The 16,948-nt window shown below is 38.6% G+C and overlaps 1 protein-coding gene across 7 annotated transcripts in view; it reads left to right on the top strand.

Moving 5' to 3' along the window:
• ATP8B4 (ATPase phospholipid transporting 8B4 (putative)) overlaps positions 1 to 16,948 on the top strand; it is a 256,893-nt gene that overhangs the window by 102,941 nt on the left and 137,004 nt on the right. For all 7 annotated transcript variants that reach the window (XR_007133091.1, XM_047766387.1, XM_047766390.1 and 4 more), the window contains one exon: positions 13,224 to 13,296. Coding sequence is in view for 6 of the 7 variants with exons in the window: in XM_047766387.1 (XP_047622343.1) it covers positions 13,224 to 13,296 (73 nt within the window). In the remaining variant the exon portion in view is untranslated. The remainder of the gene's footprint in view (positions 1 to 13,223; positions 13,297 to 16,948) is intronic.

The following is a 16,948-nucleotide window of genomic DNA, read 5'->3' on the forward strand; positions in this document are numbered from 1 at the left end:
AATCTGATTTCACAGGATTTCCATCCCACAGCCCCCCCACCCCCCAAACCATCTCCTCCAGAGACCATAAGTTTTTCAATGTCTGAGTCAGCATCTGTTCTGCAAAGAAGTTCTGTCTGTCCTTTTTTCAGATTCCACATGTCAGTGAAAGCATTTGATGTTGGTGTCTCATTGTGTGGCTGACTTCACTTAGCATGATAGTTTCTAGGTCCATCCATGTTGCTAAGAATGCTGGTATTTCGTTCTTTTTGATGGCTGAGTAATATTCCATTGTGTATATGTACCACTTCTTCTGGATGCACTCCTCTGTCGATGGACATTTAGGTTGTTTCCATGTCTTGGCTATTGTAAATAGTGCTTCAATGAACATTGGAGTACATGTGTCTTTGCGAGTCGTGGTTTTCTCTGGATAGAAGCCCAGGAGTGGGATTCCTGGATCAAATGGTAGTTCTGTTTTGAGTTTTCTGAGGAATCTCCATACTGCTTTCCACAGTGGTTGCACCAATTTACAATCCCACTAACAGTGTACTAGGGTTCCTTTTTCTCCACACCCTCTCCAGCACTTATTGTTTGTAGACCTTTTGATGATGGCCATTCTGGCTGGTGTAAGGTGGGACCTCAGAGTGGTTTTGATTTGCATTTCTCTGATAATGAGTGATGCTGAACATCTTTTCATGTGTTTTGGGGCCATCCGTATGTCTTCTTCGGAGAATTGTCTGTTTAGATCTTCTGCGCATTTTTGGATGGGGTTGTTTGTTTGTTTGGTATGGAGCTGCAGAAGGTGTTTATAAATTTTGGAGGTGAATCCCTTGTCAGTTGATTCACTTGCAAAGATTTTCTCCCATTCTGTGGGTTGTCTTTTCGTGTTGTTTAGGGTCTCCTTTGCTGAGCAGAAACTTTGAAGTTTGCTTAGGTCCCATTTGTTTACTTTTGTTTTTATTGTCAGTACTCCGAGAGGTGGATCTGAGAAGATGTTGCTGTCGTTTATGTCAGAGAGTGTTTGGCCTATGTTTTTGTCTAAGAGTTTGATAGTGTCTGGTCTTATATCTAGGTCTTTAATCCATTTGGAGTTTATTTTTGCGTGTGGTGTTAGGGGGTGTTCTAATTTCATTCTTTTCCATGTGGCTGTCAAGCACCACTCCTTGAGGGGACTGTCCTTTCTCTATTGTATATCCTTGCCTCCTTTGTGATAGATGAGTTGGCTTTAGGTGCGTGGGTTTAATTCTGGCCTTTCTATCCTGTTCCACTGATCTCTATGTCTGTCTTTGTGCCAGTACCAAACAGTTTTGATGATTGTTGCTTTGTAGCATAGTCTGAAGTCCGGGAGCCTGATTCCTCCAGCTCCATTTTTCTATTCCAGGATGTCTTTGGCCATTCTGGGTCTTTTGTGCTTCCAAACAAACTTTAAAATATTTTGTTCAAGTTCTGTGAAAAGTGTCCTTGGTAATTGGATAGGGATTGCATTGAATCTGTTGATTGCCTTGGGTAGTATAGTCATTTTGATAATATTGACTCTTCCAATCCATGAGCATGGTATGTCTTTCTATCTATTTGTGTCATCTTTGATTTCTTTCATCAGTGGCTTGTAGTTTTCAGAGAACAGGTCTTTTGTCTCTTTAGGTAGGTTTACTCCTAGGTATTTTATTCTTTTGGATGTGATGGTAAACGGGATTGCCTCCCTAATTTCCTTTTCTGCTTTTTCATTGTTAGTATATAGAAACGCTGTTGATTTCTGAGTATTGATTTTGCATCCTGCAACTTTGCCAAATTCGTGGATGAGCTGTAACAGTTTTCTGGTAGAGTCTTTAGGATTCCCTAGGTATAGTATCATGTCATCTGCAAATAGTGATAGTCTTACTTCTTCCTTTCCAATTTGGATTCCTTTTATTTCTTTCATTTCTCTGATTGCTGTGGCTAGGACTTCCAGAACTATCTTGAAGAGTAGTGGTGAGAGTGGACATGCTTGTCTTGTTCCTGATCTCAGCGGGAATTCTTTCAGCTTTTCACTGTTGAGAATGATGTTTGCTGTGGGTTTGTCATATATGGCCTTTATCATGTTGAGGTAGGTTCCCTCTATTCCCACTTTCTGAAGGGTTTTTTTCAGAAATGGGTGTTTAGATTTTGTCAAAGGCTTTTTCTGTGTCTATTGAGAGGATCATGTGGTTTTTATGCTTCAGTTTGTTAATGTGGTGTATCACACTGATTGATTTGCGGCTGTTGAAGAACGCTTGCATCCCTGGGATAAATCCCACTTGATCATGATGTACAATCCTTTTAATGTATTGTTGGATGCGGTTTGCTAGTATTTTGTTGAGGATTTTTGCATCGATGTTCATCAGTGAAATTAGCCTGCAGTTTTCTTTTTCTGTGGTATCTTTGTCTGGTTTTGGTACCAGGGTGATGGTGGCCTCATAGAGTGAGTTTGGGAGTATATCTTCCTCTGCAATCTTTTGAAATAGTTTCAGAAGGATAGGTGTTAGCTCTTCTCTAAATGTTTGATAGAATTCACCTGTGAAGCCACCTGGTCCTGGACTTTTGTTTGTTGGAAGATTTTTAATCACAGTTTCAATTTCAGTTCTTGTGATGGGTCCATTCATCTTTTCTATTTCATCTTGGGTTAGTCTTGGAAGATTGTACTTTTCTAAGACTTTGTCCATTTCTTCTAGGTTTTCTGTTTTATTGGCATACAGTTGCATATAGTAGTCCCTATGATCCTTTGTATTTCTGTGATGTCCGTTGTTACTTCTCCTTTTTCATTTCTAATTTTATTGATTTGAGTCCTCTGTCTTTTTTGCTTGCTAAGTCTGGCTAGGGGTTTATCAATTTTGTTGATCTTTTCAAAGAACCAGCTTTTCGTTTCATGGATCTTTTCTATGGTTTTCTTTGTTCGTATTTCATTGATTTCTGCTCCAATATTTATGATTTCTCTCCTTGTACTAACTTTAGGTCTTGTCTGTTCTTCTTTCTCAAGCTGCTTTAGATGTAAAGTTAGCTTGTTTATTTGGGCTTTTTCTTGTTTCCTGAGGTGGGCTTGTATTGCTATATACTTTCCTCTTAGAATGGCTTTTGCTGCATCCCATAGGTTTTGGAGTGTCGTATCTTTGTTGTCATTTGCTGCTAGGTGTTTTTTAATTTCCTCTTTGATTTCTTCAGTGATCCATTGGTTGTTTAGTAGCATGTTGTTGAGTCTCCACGTGTTTGTGTTTTTGGCAGTTTTTTTCTTGTTGTTGATTTCCAGTTATATAGCGTTGTGGTCGGAAAAGATGCTTGATATGATTTCAAATTTCTTAAGGTTACAGAGGCTTGATTTGTAGCCCAGGATATGGTCAATCTTAGAGAATGTTCCATGTGCACTTGAGAAGAATGTGTATTCTATTGCTTTTGGATGAAATGTCCTATAAACATCTACTAAGTCCATCTGGTTGAATGCTTCATTCAGGGCCTGTGTTTCCTTAGTGATTTTCTGTCTGGATGATCTGTCCATTGCTGTAAGTCTGGTGTTAAAGTGCCCCACTATGATTGTGTTATTGTCGATTTCTCCTTTTAAGTTTGTTAGCAGTTGCCTTATATATTGTGGTGAACCTGTGTTGGGTGCGTAGATATTTAAAATTGTTCTATCTTCTTCTTGGATTGATCCTTTGATCATTATGTAGTGACCTTCTTTGTCCCTGAAAATATTCTTCATTTTAAAGTCTATTTTGTCTGATATGAGTATTGCTACTCCAGCTTTCTTTTGATTCCCGTTTGTATGGAATGTTTTCTTCCATCCTCTTACGTTCAATTTGAATGTGTCCCTAGAAGTGAAGTGGGTCTCATGAAGACAGCACATATATTTGGATCTTGTTTTTGTATCCATTCAGCCAGTCTATGTCTTTTGGTTGGGGCGTTTAGTCCATTCACATTTAAGGTAATTATTAATATGTATGTTCTTATTGCCATTTTATTAATTACTTTGGATTTGCTTTTGCTGCTCTTTTTCCTTTCCTTCTTCTCTTGTTCTTTTCTGCCTAGAGAAGTTCCTTTAGTGTTTGTTGTAAGGCTGGTTTAGTGTTGCTGAATTCTCTCAGCTTTTGCTTATCTGTGAAGGTTTTGATTTCTCCTTCAAATCTGAACGAGAGCCTTGCTGGGTAGAGTAATCTTGGTTGGAGGTTTTTTCCCTTTCATCACGTTGAGTATATCCTGCCACTCCCTTCTGGCATGCAGAGTTTCTGTTGAAACATCTGCTGATAACCTTATTGGGGTTCCCTTGTATGTTATTTGTTTCTTTTACCTAGCTGCTTTCAAGATTTTCTCTTTGTCTTTAATTTTGGTCAGTTCGATTAGTATGTGTCTTGGGGTGTTCCTCCTTGGGTTTATTTTGTATGGTATTCATTGTGCTTCCTGGATTTGAGTGAGTGGTTCCTTTCCCGTGAGTGAAGTTTTCGGCTATTATCTCTTGGAATATTTTTTTCTGTCTCCTTCTCTCTGTCTTCTCCTTCTGGCACCCCTATAATATGGATGTTGGTGCGTTTCACGTTGTCCCAAAGTTCTCTGAGACTCTCTTCATTTGTTTTCAATTTTTTTTCTCTTTTCTGTTCTGCATCTGTAATTTCCACTAATCTGTCCTCCACCTCACTTATTTGTTCTTCTGCCTCCTGTATTCTGCTGTTAGCTGCTTCTAGTGAATTTTTTATTTCAGTTATTGTATTTTGCATCTCTTCTTGTTTAAGTTTTATATCTTGTATCTCTTTGCTCAGTGTTTCCTGTAAGTTATCCATCTTTGCCTCCAGTTTATTTCCAATGTCTTGCATCTTCTTCAGCATCAATGGTCTAAAGTGTTTTTCCTGGAGGCTGAGACTCTCCTGATGACTTAGCTGATTTTCTGGGTTTTTTTCTTTCTCCCTCATCTGAGTTATAGTTCTCTGTCTTTTCGTTTTTATAGGTTTTTGGTGTGGTGACCTTTTGACCGATAATAGAGTTGTAGCCTCTCTTACTTCTGGTGTCTGCCCCCCTGTGGCTGAAGTTGGTAAGGGGTCTTGCTGTAGGCTTCCTGATGGGAGGGACTAATGCCTGCCCCCTGGTAGGTGGAGCTGCTTCTAATCCCTCTGGTGGGTGGGGCTTAGTCTCCGGATGGGATTAGAGGCAGCTGTGTGCCTGGGGTGTCTTTAGGCAGCCTGTTTACTGAGGGGCAGGGCTGTGATCCCACCTGGGTTGTTGTTTGCCCTGGGGCTTCTCAGTGGCTGGCTGTTGGGTGGGGCCATATTTTCCCAAAATGGCCACCTCCAGAGAAAGGCATGCTGCTGAATATTCCCAAGAGCTTTGTTTCCAATGTCCTTCCCTCACCACAAGCCACATGCACCCCTGTTTTCCCAGGATGTCCTCCAAGAACTGCAGTCAGGTTTTACCCAGATTCCCTTGGAGACTTTGCTTTGCCCTGGGACTCAGTGCATTTGAACGTCTGTGTGCACCTTTTAAGAATGGGATCTCTGTTTCCCCTAGTCCCATGGAGCTCTTGTGCACAAGCCCCACTGGCCTTCAATGCCAAATGTTCCGGGGCTCTTTCTCCCTGTGCCAGATCCCCACACGTGAGAGTTTGATGTGGGACTCAGAACTCTCCCTCTTGTAGGTGAGTCTCTGTGCGCCAGTTAGTTTCCAGTCTGTAGAGCTTCCCACCCAGGAGGTATGGGGTTGTTTATATCATGAAATCACCCCTCCTACCTCTTGATGTGGCCTCCTCTTTTTCGTCTGGAGTAGGGTATCTTTTTTAAGGTTTCTGGTCCATTTTGGTGAAGTGTGCTCAGTCTTTTGTTGTGAATTTTGTTGCTTTTAGGAGAGAAGTTGTGCTCCAGTCCTTCTATTCCACCATCTTCCCCTGTTAAATCTATTTAATTGTTATTGATGGGTAGCAATGGTTTCTAATAGATTGTTAATTGCAAATAATACTACAAAAATATCCTTGTGCATCCATCTTTGAGCATCTGTATGATTCATTTTTTAATGTGCAATGTCAAAGCATGTGGACATTTAAGTTTTTGACGGATGTGAAATAGGGTACATGTCCCGATTTATCTGAACCTCACTCAGTTTTCTATATTTATTAACATTGCTAAATGGGAATAGCAACTGTACCTACTTTATAGGATTGCTGGGAGGATTAAATGAGATAAGATACATGAATGATGTTGGCAGATATAGGACATTCTGTTAAATTTGAAATACAGATAAGCAATGACAATATTTTAGTATGACTACATCCCAAATATTGCTTGGGATACACTTAAACCAAAAAATATTTTTTGTTTATCTGAAATTCAAATTTAATTGAGTATTTTTATTTGGCCACCCTGTACATTAAGTGATCAGCACAGTCCCTGGAATACTTAAAAGTAAGCATTAAATGAATTGTTGGTTGCTGTAATTCTTATTAGACATTCAGGGAAATGCTATCATTCAACATGCATTTTTAGAAATAATGCTTCCATATTCATGAATTAATTTATCATTAATTCAATAGATATTGAGTGCCTACTATCAACTAGGCATTGTTCTAGGTCCTAGGACACTGTGGTGAGTAAAACAAAATCTGTATGAGCAAAGAAGTACTTTTGTAGGTCATAGAGCTAACATGGGCTTGAGATGAAAGGAGACACCAAGCTCAGTGTATGTGGATTGTTTGGTTAATTAGGTGAGGTAAATTATATTGACCCTCTTTGTTATCTTCTCTCTCTAGTACACCAACATAGTTTCTGTAGCTTTTGAGGAAATCTTTTCAGGAATCTATGTTGCTAATGGATGGTCAGGAACATGAGATTGGTGAAAGGATGACAGGTGCCTTGAAGAGACCAGTGAAGATTTCCTTCTGACCCTTAAGCTTCAACAGTGGGCTAGGTATCTTGCTCAAGGTAAATATGTGATTTCTAGCCTCTGGAGCCAGCGGTGCAGTGATACAGAACATGGTAGGTGCTGTTTCTCTCTCATTTTCTCAAGGAGATTCTCAGCAAATCGTAACACCTCTTGGTATGCTACGTCTCATCATGGAGAGTTTATCAGCAATTATTAGGTACAGCTCAGACCAGTTTATCAGCAGATATTAGGTAGAGTTGCTAGCTTTCATTGCCTGGTCTCAGACCTCAGATTCTCTGGTATCCTGAGAGTAAATTAGAATGGATAAACAATGGGTCCTACTGTATAGCACAGAAACTGTATTCAATGATAGCATTTCATTGAATGTCTAATAAGAATCATAGCAACCAACAATTCATTTAGTGCTTACTGTTAAGTATTCCAGGGACTGTGCTGATCCCTTAATGTACAGGGTTGCTGAATAAAAATACCCAATTAAATTAGTGACTGTATTTTTAAAAATTCTTCCCTCAGAGTAATTCTAGCCACTAGTCACCATTCTGTGACAACTTAATCCAATATGTTTTATGGTACCTTTGGAATTTAAATTTTATGAGCCCTTTTCTTGAATTTTGTCTTATTATGTAGTGACTGGCTTGCAAGCTTACTAAGGTAAAGGCTAACATATTGCCCCAACTAGTTTTGAAAAATCTGGTTCAGAGAAGCATTAATGAGCTTATATCTGTTTTGGAACCTGAAATAATTATATAATGATACTGAAAATTGAAGTGTAGTTTAAAGTTTTGGAATTTTTTTAGAGTTTATTTTATTTCAATTTTTAAAGTGAAGTTGATTTACAGTATTGTGTCAATTTCTGCTGTACAGCATAGTGACATATATATACACACACATTCTTTTTCTCATACTATCTTCCATCATATTCTATCCCAAGAGACTGGATATAGTTTCCTGTGCTGTACAGTAGGACCCATTGCTTATCCATTGCAAATGTAATAGTTTATGACTACCAACCCAAACTCCCAGTCCATCCCACACCCCTCCCCCCTCCCCCTTGGCAAGCACAGGTCTGCTCTGTCTATGAGTCTGTTTCTATCTTGTAGACAGGTTCATTTGTGCCATATTTTAGATTTTACATATAAGAGATATCATCTGGGGGAGTTCCTGTTGTGGCTCAGCAGGGTAAGAATCCCACATAGTGTCTGTGAGGATGCTGGTTAGCTCAGTGGGTTAGGGATCTGGCGTTGCTGCAGGTGTAGGCCACAGATGTGGCTTGGGTCTGGGCTTGCCATGGCTGTGGTGTAGGCTAGAAGCTGCAGCTCTAATTTTACCCCTAGCCTAGGAACTTTCATATGCTACAGGTGCGGCTGTAAGAAAGAAAAAAAGTAATATCATATGGTATTTGTCTTTCTGACTTCACTTTGTATAAGAATCTCTAGTTGCATCCATATTGCTACAAATGGCATTAATTTTTTTATGGCTGAGTAGTATTCCATTGTGTATATGTACCACATTGTCTTAATCCATTCATCTGTTGATTGACATTTAGGTTGTTTCCATGTCTTGGCTGTTGTGAATAGTGCTGTAATGAACCTCAGAGTGCATGTATCTTTTTGAATTATAGCTTTGTCCAGATATATGCCTGGGAGTGGGTTTGCTGGGTCATATAGTAGTTCTATATTTAATTTTCTAAGGACCCTCCATACTGTTTTCTGTAGTGGTTGTACCAATTTACATTCCCACCAATGGTGTAGGAAGTTTCCCTTTTCTCTACACCCTCTCCAGCATTTGTTTTGTAGACTTGTTATGATGGTCATTCTGACTGGTATGAGGCAGTACCTCATTGTAGTTTTGATTTGCATTTTTCTAAAAATTATTGATGTAGAGTATCTTTTCATGTCCGTCTTGACTATCTGAATGTTGTCTTTGGAGAAATGTCTGTTTAGGTCTTCTGCTCATTTTTCCCTTGTTTTCTTGCTTTGTTGTTGCTGTTGAGTTGTATGAGTTTGTATATTTTGAAGATTAAGTATTTTTCTTTCTTTCTTTTCTTCTTTTTTTTTTCCTTTTTGCTTTTTAGAGCCACACCTGTAGCATATGGAAGTTCCCAGGCTAGGGCTCAAATCAGAGCCACAGCTACAGCTATGCCACAGCCATAGCAACACGGGATCTGGGCCTCGTCTGCAACCCATACCACAGCTCGTGGCAATGCCAGATCCTTAACCCACTGAGTGAGGCCAGGGATCAGACCCAATATCCTCATGGATACTAGTTGGATTCATTTCTGCTGAGCCGCAATGGGAACTCCTCATTGAGTATTTCTTGTTTCAATGTAATTATATGAATTAACTTGCTTTCAGGATGTTTATATACTATGAGTCCTCTACTAAAGCAGGAGGGCTTTTCTTGACAAAGGTAAAAGCGAAGTTTGAAGGTGCTAAGTCTCTGGAGCCAAGTAACATTGTCATGGCCCACAGGCCATCCTGTGTTCCCTTCACAGAGCTGTGATTCAAACTTACTTCACACATGACCCCTGGGAACAGCTGCTCCACACATGGAGAGCCAGGGAGTGTCTGTTTTTGTTGTTTCAGGATGATGACAAAATGCAATTCTTACACATGCTAAAATCTTAGAAGTCTAGAAATATTTTGAAGATGAGCTTTAAAGGAAATTTTCTTATCAGCTCCTCCAGTGCTGCTGACATGTTTTTGATGTTGTGTGGTTAGTGGTGGTGGTAGCAGGTAGAAAAGTAAAATGGTGGATTTAAAATATATTTGATTTAAATTGTTTTGCAGACCCTTATTAGTTTATACTTGTAAGTTTAGGTACCTGTGTAGCTGTGATTCTTAAGTGCTCATTGCAGCGTATCTCTGAGGGCCTAGTTAAGTGCAGTTATAATTACCTCTAAAATAGAATAGGAAACAACATTAAAAACTCCTCTGTGTTTTACACATTGATCATTTTATATATACATGTAACTATATATAATATAGGTATAGTTATATATATTCAAGTCAGGGATTTAACCAAGACATCACACACAGCATATGGTTTAGTAATATCTCCAGGCCCTTTTTCTTCAAAACCTAATTTCATCTGTAGAGTGGTACTTTCTTCTCTCCACAATAACATGTTTCGTACTTCTTCCTCTTCCTCTTTGTTCAGTTTCTCGTAACCTTTTCAAGTCATGAGATAACTTTCTATCATAATCTTTCTTTGTGAGGGTTATGGTCTCTTCTTGTAGGATGCTTTCTAAAAATCTGATAGATGTGTCTGTGAGTTGGTTGTGTAGGTTATTGATGAAGTGGTTGGCTAGTGCTATGGTCAAGGGTCAAGGTCAGTGTCAACATTCAGGGAATACTACTTGTTGTTTCTTGCCAGATTGCTAATTTATTCTGGATAATATTTACTTTGAGGAATTTTTTCCCATTGTTGTGTACCTTCACAATAATATTTTGATTCAAGTTCAGAGAAATTTTGTGTTGAACGACACTACTGCCTGGTGAAGTGTTTTCTGTAGCTGATAGACCATAAAGGTGGTATTTTGTCCTGTGGAGTTTGTACATACACATACAAGAAAGGTTTTAAGATTTCAAATACTATTAGTCACAGACTTTGGAAGTAAACTATGAGGAGTGCTTGTTTTTAGGGAAATACTTTCTGTTGGAATAAGTGTAGAGGGGTAGGTGACCAAGGGTATAGTAGGTGTTAGAAGATATTTGGAGTTACAGAGGGGCCTTTGGGGAAGAGAACCTCTTAGGTATATCTTCTGGTCAGAGGGCAGACAGGTGGCAAGGAGAAGAGTGAGGTAAAGGAAGGCAAAGAAAATGTTCTGGGCTCATGTGATGTTATAGATACTTTCTGATTTCGTGGCCTATTGGATTATGTTAGCAAATTAATGATCAGATCTTAGTAAGAGATGGTCAGATGATTTATTCTGAGCGTTTTCCTATATTGGGAATATTTAATAAGCTAGAAGATGGAAGGTAAAATACAGTTGGGGTGCATATGGATAGGAGAATGGGTACAAGGATCTGGCATGGGGGAAGGTATTTTCCTCTGCTTTATCACTCCTCTCTATTGTCCTCGTAGGACTTCATGTTTACCCTATCAGATTTTTCCATATCAGGGATTCTTTGCATGCCCTGGGGTTTTGAAAATTTTTTTTCTTAAAGAGATTTTTATTTCAGTATGTCTCCCAAGTGTAGCAATTAATTCAAATAATTCCCATGGATACCACCAGACCTTTAAAAATATCTTGCCAGTTGCTTTGGCTTTTTGGGAATGGGGGGAATATTAAGATACTAAATGAGAAAAGCAAGATAGTTTTTAAGTAAGAAAACTCAGGTTTTGGTTTGTTCTCCCATAGAGTGTCTATTTTTATTTATCTGTGCAAACTTAACTCTTTTTTTTGGGGGGGTGAACCCTTGGCACATGTAAGTTCCCAGGCTAGGGTTCAAATCAGAGCTACCTCTGCCAATCTACACCACAACAATGTGGGATCTGAGCTGCATCTGTGACCTACACCACAGCTCACAGCAATGCTAGATCCTTAACCTACTGAGCAAGGCCAGGGATCGAACCCACATCCTCATGGATACTAGTCAGGCTCATTACCGCTGAGCCACAGTGGAAACTTCCATGTGCAAACTTAACTCTTAAATGTGCATTTTAAAATATGTAAGAGATTCTGAAAAAAAAATAAAAGAGAGATTCTGTGGCATTTCCTTTTTATTGAGATTGATTTTTCCATGTGGGCAGAAGAGGTAGGATGTGGCCCTTCCTACGGCTTGGAGTGTACAGTTGGGAGGAATAGGAGTTTGCAAATGAGACTTTGTATCATCACAGCTTCTTCTTGAAGGGATGCACTTGCAATAGAAACTTCAGGTGCAATTTCCATCCATAAAGATGGGGTCTCCATCTTGGTCCATTTGCACTGACTTCTATCTGAGATACTGTGCCCTGAGAAATGTCACTAATGCTCCACGGGAGATCCCCCAGGAGAAATAGACCAGCACATAATCTATCCATACCTGTAAAAATAAATGAGATTTCAAGGCTTCCTAGGTTCTCTTGTTGTCATCAAACTAGATAAAGTGCAGAAAAGTATGGCATTGGAAAAATGACTGAATTCTGGCTAGAGATGAAAATACTGCAGTTGAAGGCTTTCCAGAACAACATGTACTTGGATCTGTATTAAAGAGAAATTCTTTGAGTGTTTAAGCCAAATGACCCAGCAGGGTTGATAGTGTGAGGCATATTTCACAGTTGTATAAATATTTAAAACTGTTTTCCAGCCTATAAAACAAGTAAATTAGGTTGTTTTTTAAAACTGCACAATTAGATTAACCTGCCTACTTTAACTTGTTGGGGGACCTGGCCTGGTACTTGCAGCCTTCTCTTCTAGAAGGGAATCACCAAGCAAGAAGTATGATGAGGGTTTTCAACTTGGAAAGCAAAGCTGGTTGACATTTCAGAGAATATCAGAAGGGATGATTAGCATCATGGATACTGCCACAGGTGCTCTGTTTCCAGATGGCCTGTCTGCGTAACTTATCACAAGGGACCTGACCAATGAGACACAATATCTTTTCATCACAGACCCTTTTGAACATGGTGAAGGGTTGACTTGGGGCTCCATCATATACATGAGCCTCAAAGAAAACAACAGTGCAGCATCTCAATCTTGTTCTCTGTTGTGAGCTGTTGGTCCTAGCTGCTAGCATGCCACTAAGCCTGTCCTTTGGCTTGGTTGCTGTGGATGATTAGTAGGCGGTCTTTGTTATTCAGTCTTCCAAGGCTTCTTTTGTCACTCATTACTGTTCTTGTCCTTTCCAGAATTTTCATTCTTTCCTCTTACTTGCACTTTAGCAATTGCCCTGAATTATTCTCCTTTGCTTCTGTCTCCCTTACTTTTGCTTGTGCTTAAAACAGACTTCTGAGACAACAGGAGTGATGTTTCTAAATTTGTTAATAATGTAGAGTTTGACAAGAATGTTAATGACTAAATTCATTCACCTCCTCCCCCACAACCTCCTGCCAGTTTTTAATGTTCTGACCAAGGATATGCAAGTAAGAGCTAATAGCTGCTGTATAAAGCTGGTGCCATGGGGTGGTGGAAAGAGTACACAGCCAAGAATTAGGCATTTTGATTCTAGCCCTAGGGATAACTAACTTACTGGGTATCTTTGGGCAAATCACTTGATCTCTCTAGGCCTTAGTTCTCTAATACCTTAGGTAAAAGACTTCATTATGTAAGGTCCTTTGAACTTAGCATTCTAGAAAAAAGTCCTTTCTGCTTCTCTTATCATATGATAATCCATTGTGAATACATTCCCTGATTCTTCTCCGTTCCTGAAAAAAAATAATTTTGTTCTTTTTCTTAGACTGCAGAATGAAAAGTGGATGAATGTCAAAGTCGGAGACATCATTAAGTTAGAAAATAACCAATTTGTTGCTGTGAGTATTTCATATTATTTAAGGAATTTATCTCAGATTAAGATAGCATATGTACTAAAATATTTACATTTTCAAATTTAGTAAATCTGTACTAATTTAACATAATTAAGAAGAGAATACCAGGATGTATTATTAAAAAGTCTAAATTATAAAATATTTTAAAAGACATATTGATTAATTACTTTCAATAACATGGTAACTCAGATAAGGCTAAGTGATTATAACCTTGTTATTTCCTTTGAGATTAATTAATAGATAAATTAATAGGTAAAAATATTTAAAATAAGATTGTCAATCATTTGATGTTAATACTCCAGAGTACTTTAAAATTAGATTGTTCTCACATAATTTGAATACTATCCCCCAATAATGGGGTCAATACTGTTAATTTGCAAAATTTTTGAAGAAAAGATCAGCTAGAGAAAGAGAAAATTGATGCTTTTTTCTGAAAAATCATAATCAGAAAATGTCTATTGAATGTTCTTAATGCTATTTATGAGGTTTTACTTTGTATAGAAAATGCACTGTGATTTATATTCTCAAGCCACCAATGTTACAATTTCCCTAATAAAATTCAAGGGGTCAGTTCAATAACTAAAATATATGCAATTAACTACAGTTCATATTAAATGCAGGGCTATCAAAGCTATTCAGATCAGAGATTAAAATTTAAACTGTTCTAGTCCTTATATCAAATATCTATTAGATTATTCATGAAAATTCTTGTATTAAAGCCATTTTGCTATTCTAATTGTGTTCTTTATTAAATTTGAGATATTTCCCCACAGGATAAAGCAAACAGCCCCATGATCTATGTACAACAACAACTCAGTTGAGTCTCTTAAACATTCACTTTTAGAAAGTCTTCTTTCATTAATGTGTCTTGTATGTACCTTGATTCTCTGGAACAGCCCACACTAAGGTGACAATTCAGTGGACCGGCCATTCAAAAAGAGCTCACACTTTCAACAGAGGCACGCTTATTTCTCTGACCACCTTAATTCTCTAGAAAATAGTTGAGAAAAGTCAGCAAAAAAGGTGTACAGCTAAAACCGAGGTCTCAAAGTCCACACACTGCAACCTGGGTTCCTTAGACATAGGGAAATCTGCCAGGTTTTCACAATCTCTTTACTTTTATATTGGACACAACTGAAAGGCACTTTGTCCGGCTTATTTTCCAGTTCATTAAAGACTAGGAGCCGTACACTGGGGGTAGCATCTGTTAGAAGAACATACCATGTAGGAAAGATGGAGGCTTAGTGTAAGCTATAGTGTAAGGGAACCAGGAAGAGAATTGGATGATAACTGAGTCTTTGCTCCATTCCTTCAGTGATAACACTTTATCTTCTCTGCCTTTGACTTTTTTCTTCATGTGTCAAATTCAAGGTGCAAGACCACTAGATGACCTCAAAGATCCCTTAAGCTCGTACTTGCTGTGATTCTCTATCTGAGCTGAGACTATACTATAAGATTCTAATAGGCAAAGATCTTACACATTGATTTTCCTGGTCCCTAGCACATGCTACCATGTTGAATCATAGGGGGCAGTCAGTAAAATGTTGGCTGAATGAATTAATGTCAGTCTTTTGTATGAAAGGAGACAGAAAAAAAAGAAAAGTGGGTATAAGTTCCCAAAATTCAGGGTGTTCTGGATCAGTGGGGGTACTAATATATATATCTAGAAGCCCTAATTAAGAAAAGATCACATGTACTCATGGTTCTTTGCTTAAGAAGAAAAGGCCCACATAACTCATTTTAGTTCTACTTTCAATTAAAATGGGTATCATGAGAAAATTTTGGTGCCTCTAAGTGGATAACATTAACTTTTTAAAAAAAGTTTTAAAACTTTTTTAAAATATGTGGAATTCTAAGATGTGTGCATTCAAATTTATTTTTGGCAATTACTTTATGCTAGGCATGGCCCTAGATTATAGTGGAATTTGCAAAAATTAAAGTATCCCAAACATTTAACCATTATTTTATTTGGAATTGAATATTTCAGGAGCAATGCTAGATAATTTCTGTTTCAGGTATTCATTGAAAACAATGTGTTTTAAGAGCCCTATGGATATAGTCTAACAGGGGTAAATTATTAGATTGAAGTCACTTTTTCACTCATTCTGACCTCTGGTATGTGCATTTATTAGATTCTTCAGAATGAATTCAATAAAGGCAGGAGTCAAATTTGTGTCTCAGGAGTTCCCTGTTGGCTCAGCAGGTTAAAGATGCAGCACTGTTGCATTATCGTTCTCACTGCTGTGGTATGGGTTTGTTCCCTGGCCCAGGAGGGAACTTCTACATGCCTTGGGTGTGGCCAAAAAAAAGTTTGTGTCTCAAATCTCCTAATTCCAAGGACCTTATGGACAGCATATCTGTGCTCTAACTTGCCCTCTAGCATTGATATTCTAATTTGTATTTCCCTTGGTCTTGGTTTCTAATTTAGTTGTATTTTCTGTTATAGTATGCCTGCTTGCTTGTTATTGCAAACCTTTCTGTGAAAGGAAGCATGAAAGTCAAGTCTAAGTTCAAGCATCAGCTGGAAATGTGGCTAGTGCAACTGAGGAACTGGATGTTAAATTCTACTTAATTTTAATTAATTTAGATTTAAATAGCCACATGTGACTGTGGCTACCTTATTGGATAGGGCAGATGTAGCCTTCTTTATTGTAGCTGCATGATGGAGTACAAATGTTTATTCCCTACTCTTCCGTAGGTCCCATTCTTCTGTTTTCGATTGGAGGAATAGCCCCAAAATAACACTGAGCTTCTTGTACCCCCGTGCCTGCTTGCCTCTCCCAGGAGTGACTTCTCTGATTGTAGAGTGTGGGGGCAGCGAGTGGGTGCATGACCTGGCACCTCCTTCCCTTTCTCTTAGGGCTCTGTGTGCAGAGAGCATATTCTGCCCTGCTCACTCAAAGTATCAGTTTTACAGGGGCAAATCCCTATGGTGGGGTGGTGGGAGGATCTGGGTAGTTTTGAGCTTCTGGTGTCTCTGGCTAGATAAATCTAACAGGGATGAAGTATTTGCAAGTTTATGGGGCCCACAGACCTAAATCTTGGTCTCCAGCAGCTTTGTTAGTAGTAACAAGGATGATATTTTTCTCTCCATTGACCTCTAACTTCCACAGTTACAGCTCTGTTGTTGTAATCTTTAGATAAGTGAGGAAGGGCATCCTCCAAATGCCAAAACACTGCAGCGCCTCTTGATTAGGTTACTTTGTTCAAAGTTTTTCCATGTCCAGCTACTTAGCACATATGAAGCTGTTCTCAAGGGCAAACAAATGCCTTTATGGGTGAACTGCTATAATCACTTAGAAGTGCTAATATACCTTCTTGTTCCTTGGCATCTGCTGGCAGGAGCTGTCAGAGAGCTAACATTTTGGGAGCAAAGATCTCAGGCCTTTAAAAGAGACTTACTGTGGACTACTGCACTGAGGTAGATTTTTGGAAAACTAGGTCATGAAGGTCATGATAATAATAGCTAACCTTTATTGACTATGTGCCACATGCCAGACAATATTATAAACTCTTTATATGAGTTAACTCATTTAATCCTCACATTTACCCAACGATGGGAGGTTATGAACTATTATTTTTCCTGTTTTGCAGATAAGAAAATGGAGGCACAGTGCAATCAAATAGCTTGTCAATA

Source organism: Phacochoerus africanus, chromosome 2, assembly GCF_016906955.1.
Source record: "Phacochoerus africanus isolate WHEZ1 chromosome 2, ROS_Pafr_v1, whole genome shotgun sequence".
Classification (NCBI taxonomy): Eukaryota; Metazoa; Chordata; class Mammalia; order Artiodactyla; family Suidae; genus Phacochoerus; species Phacochoerus africanus.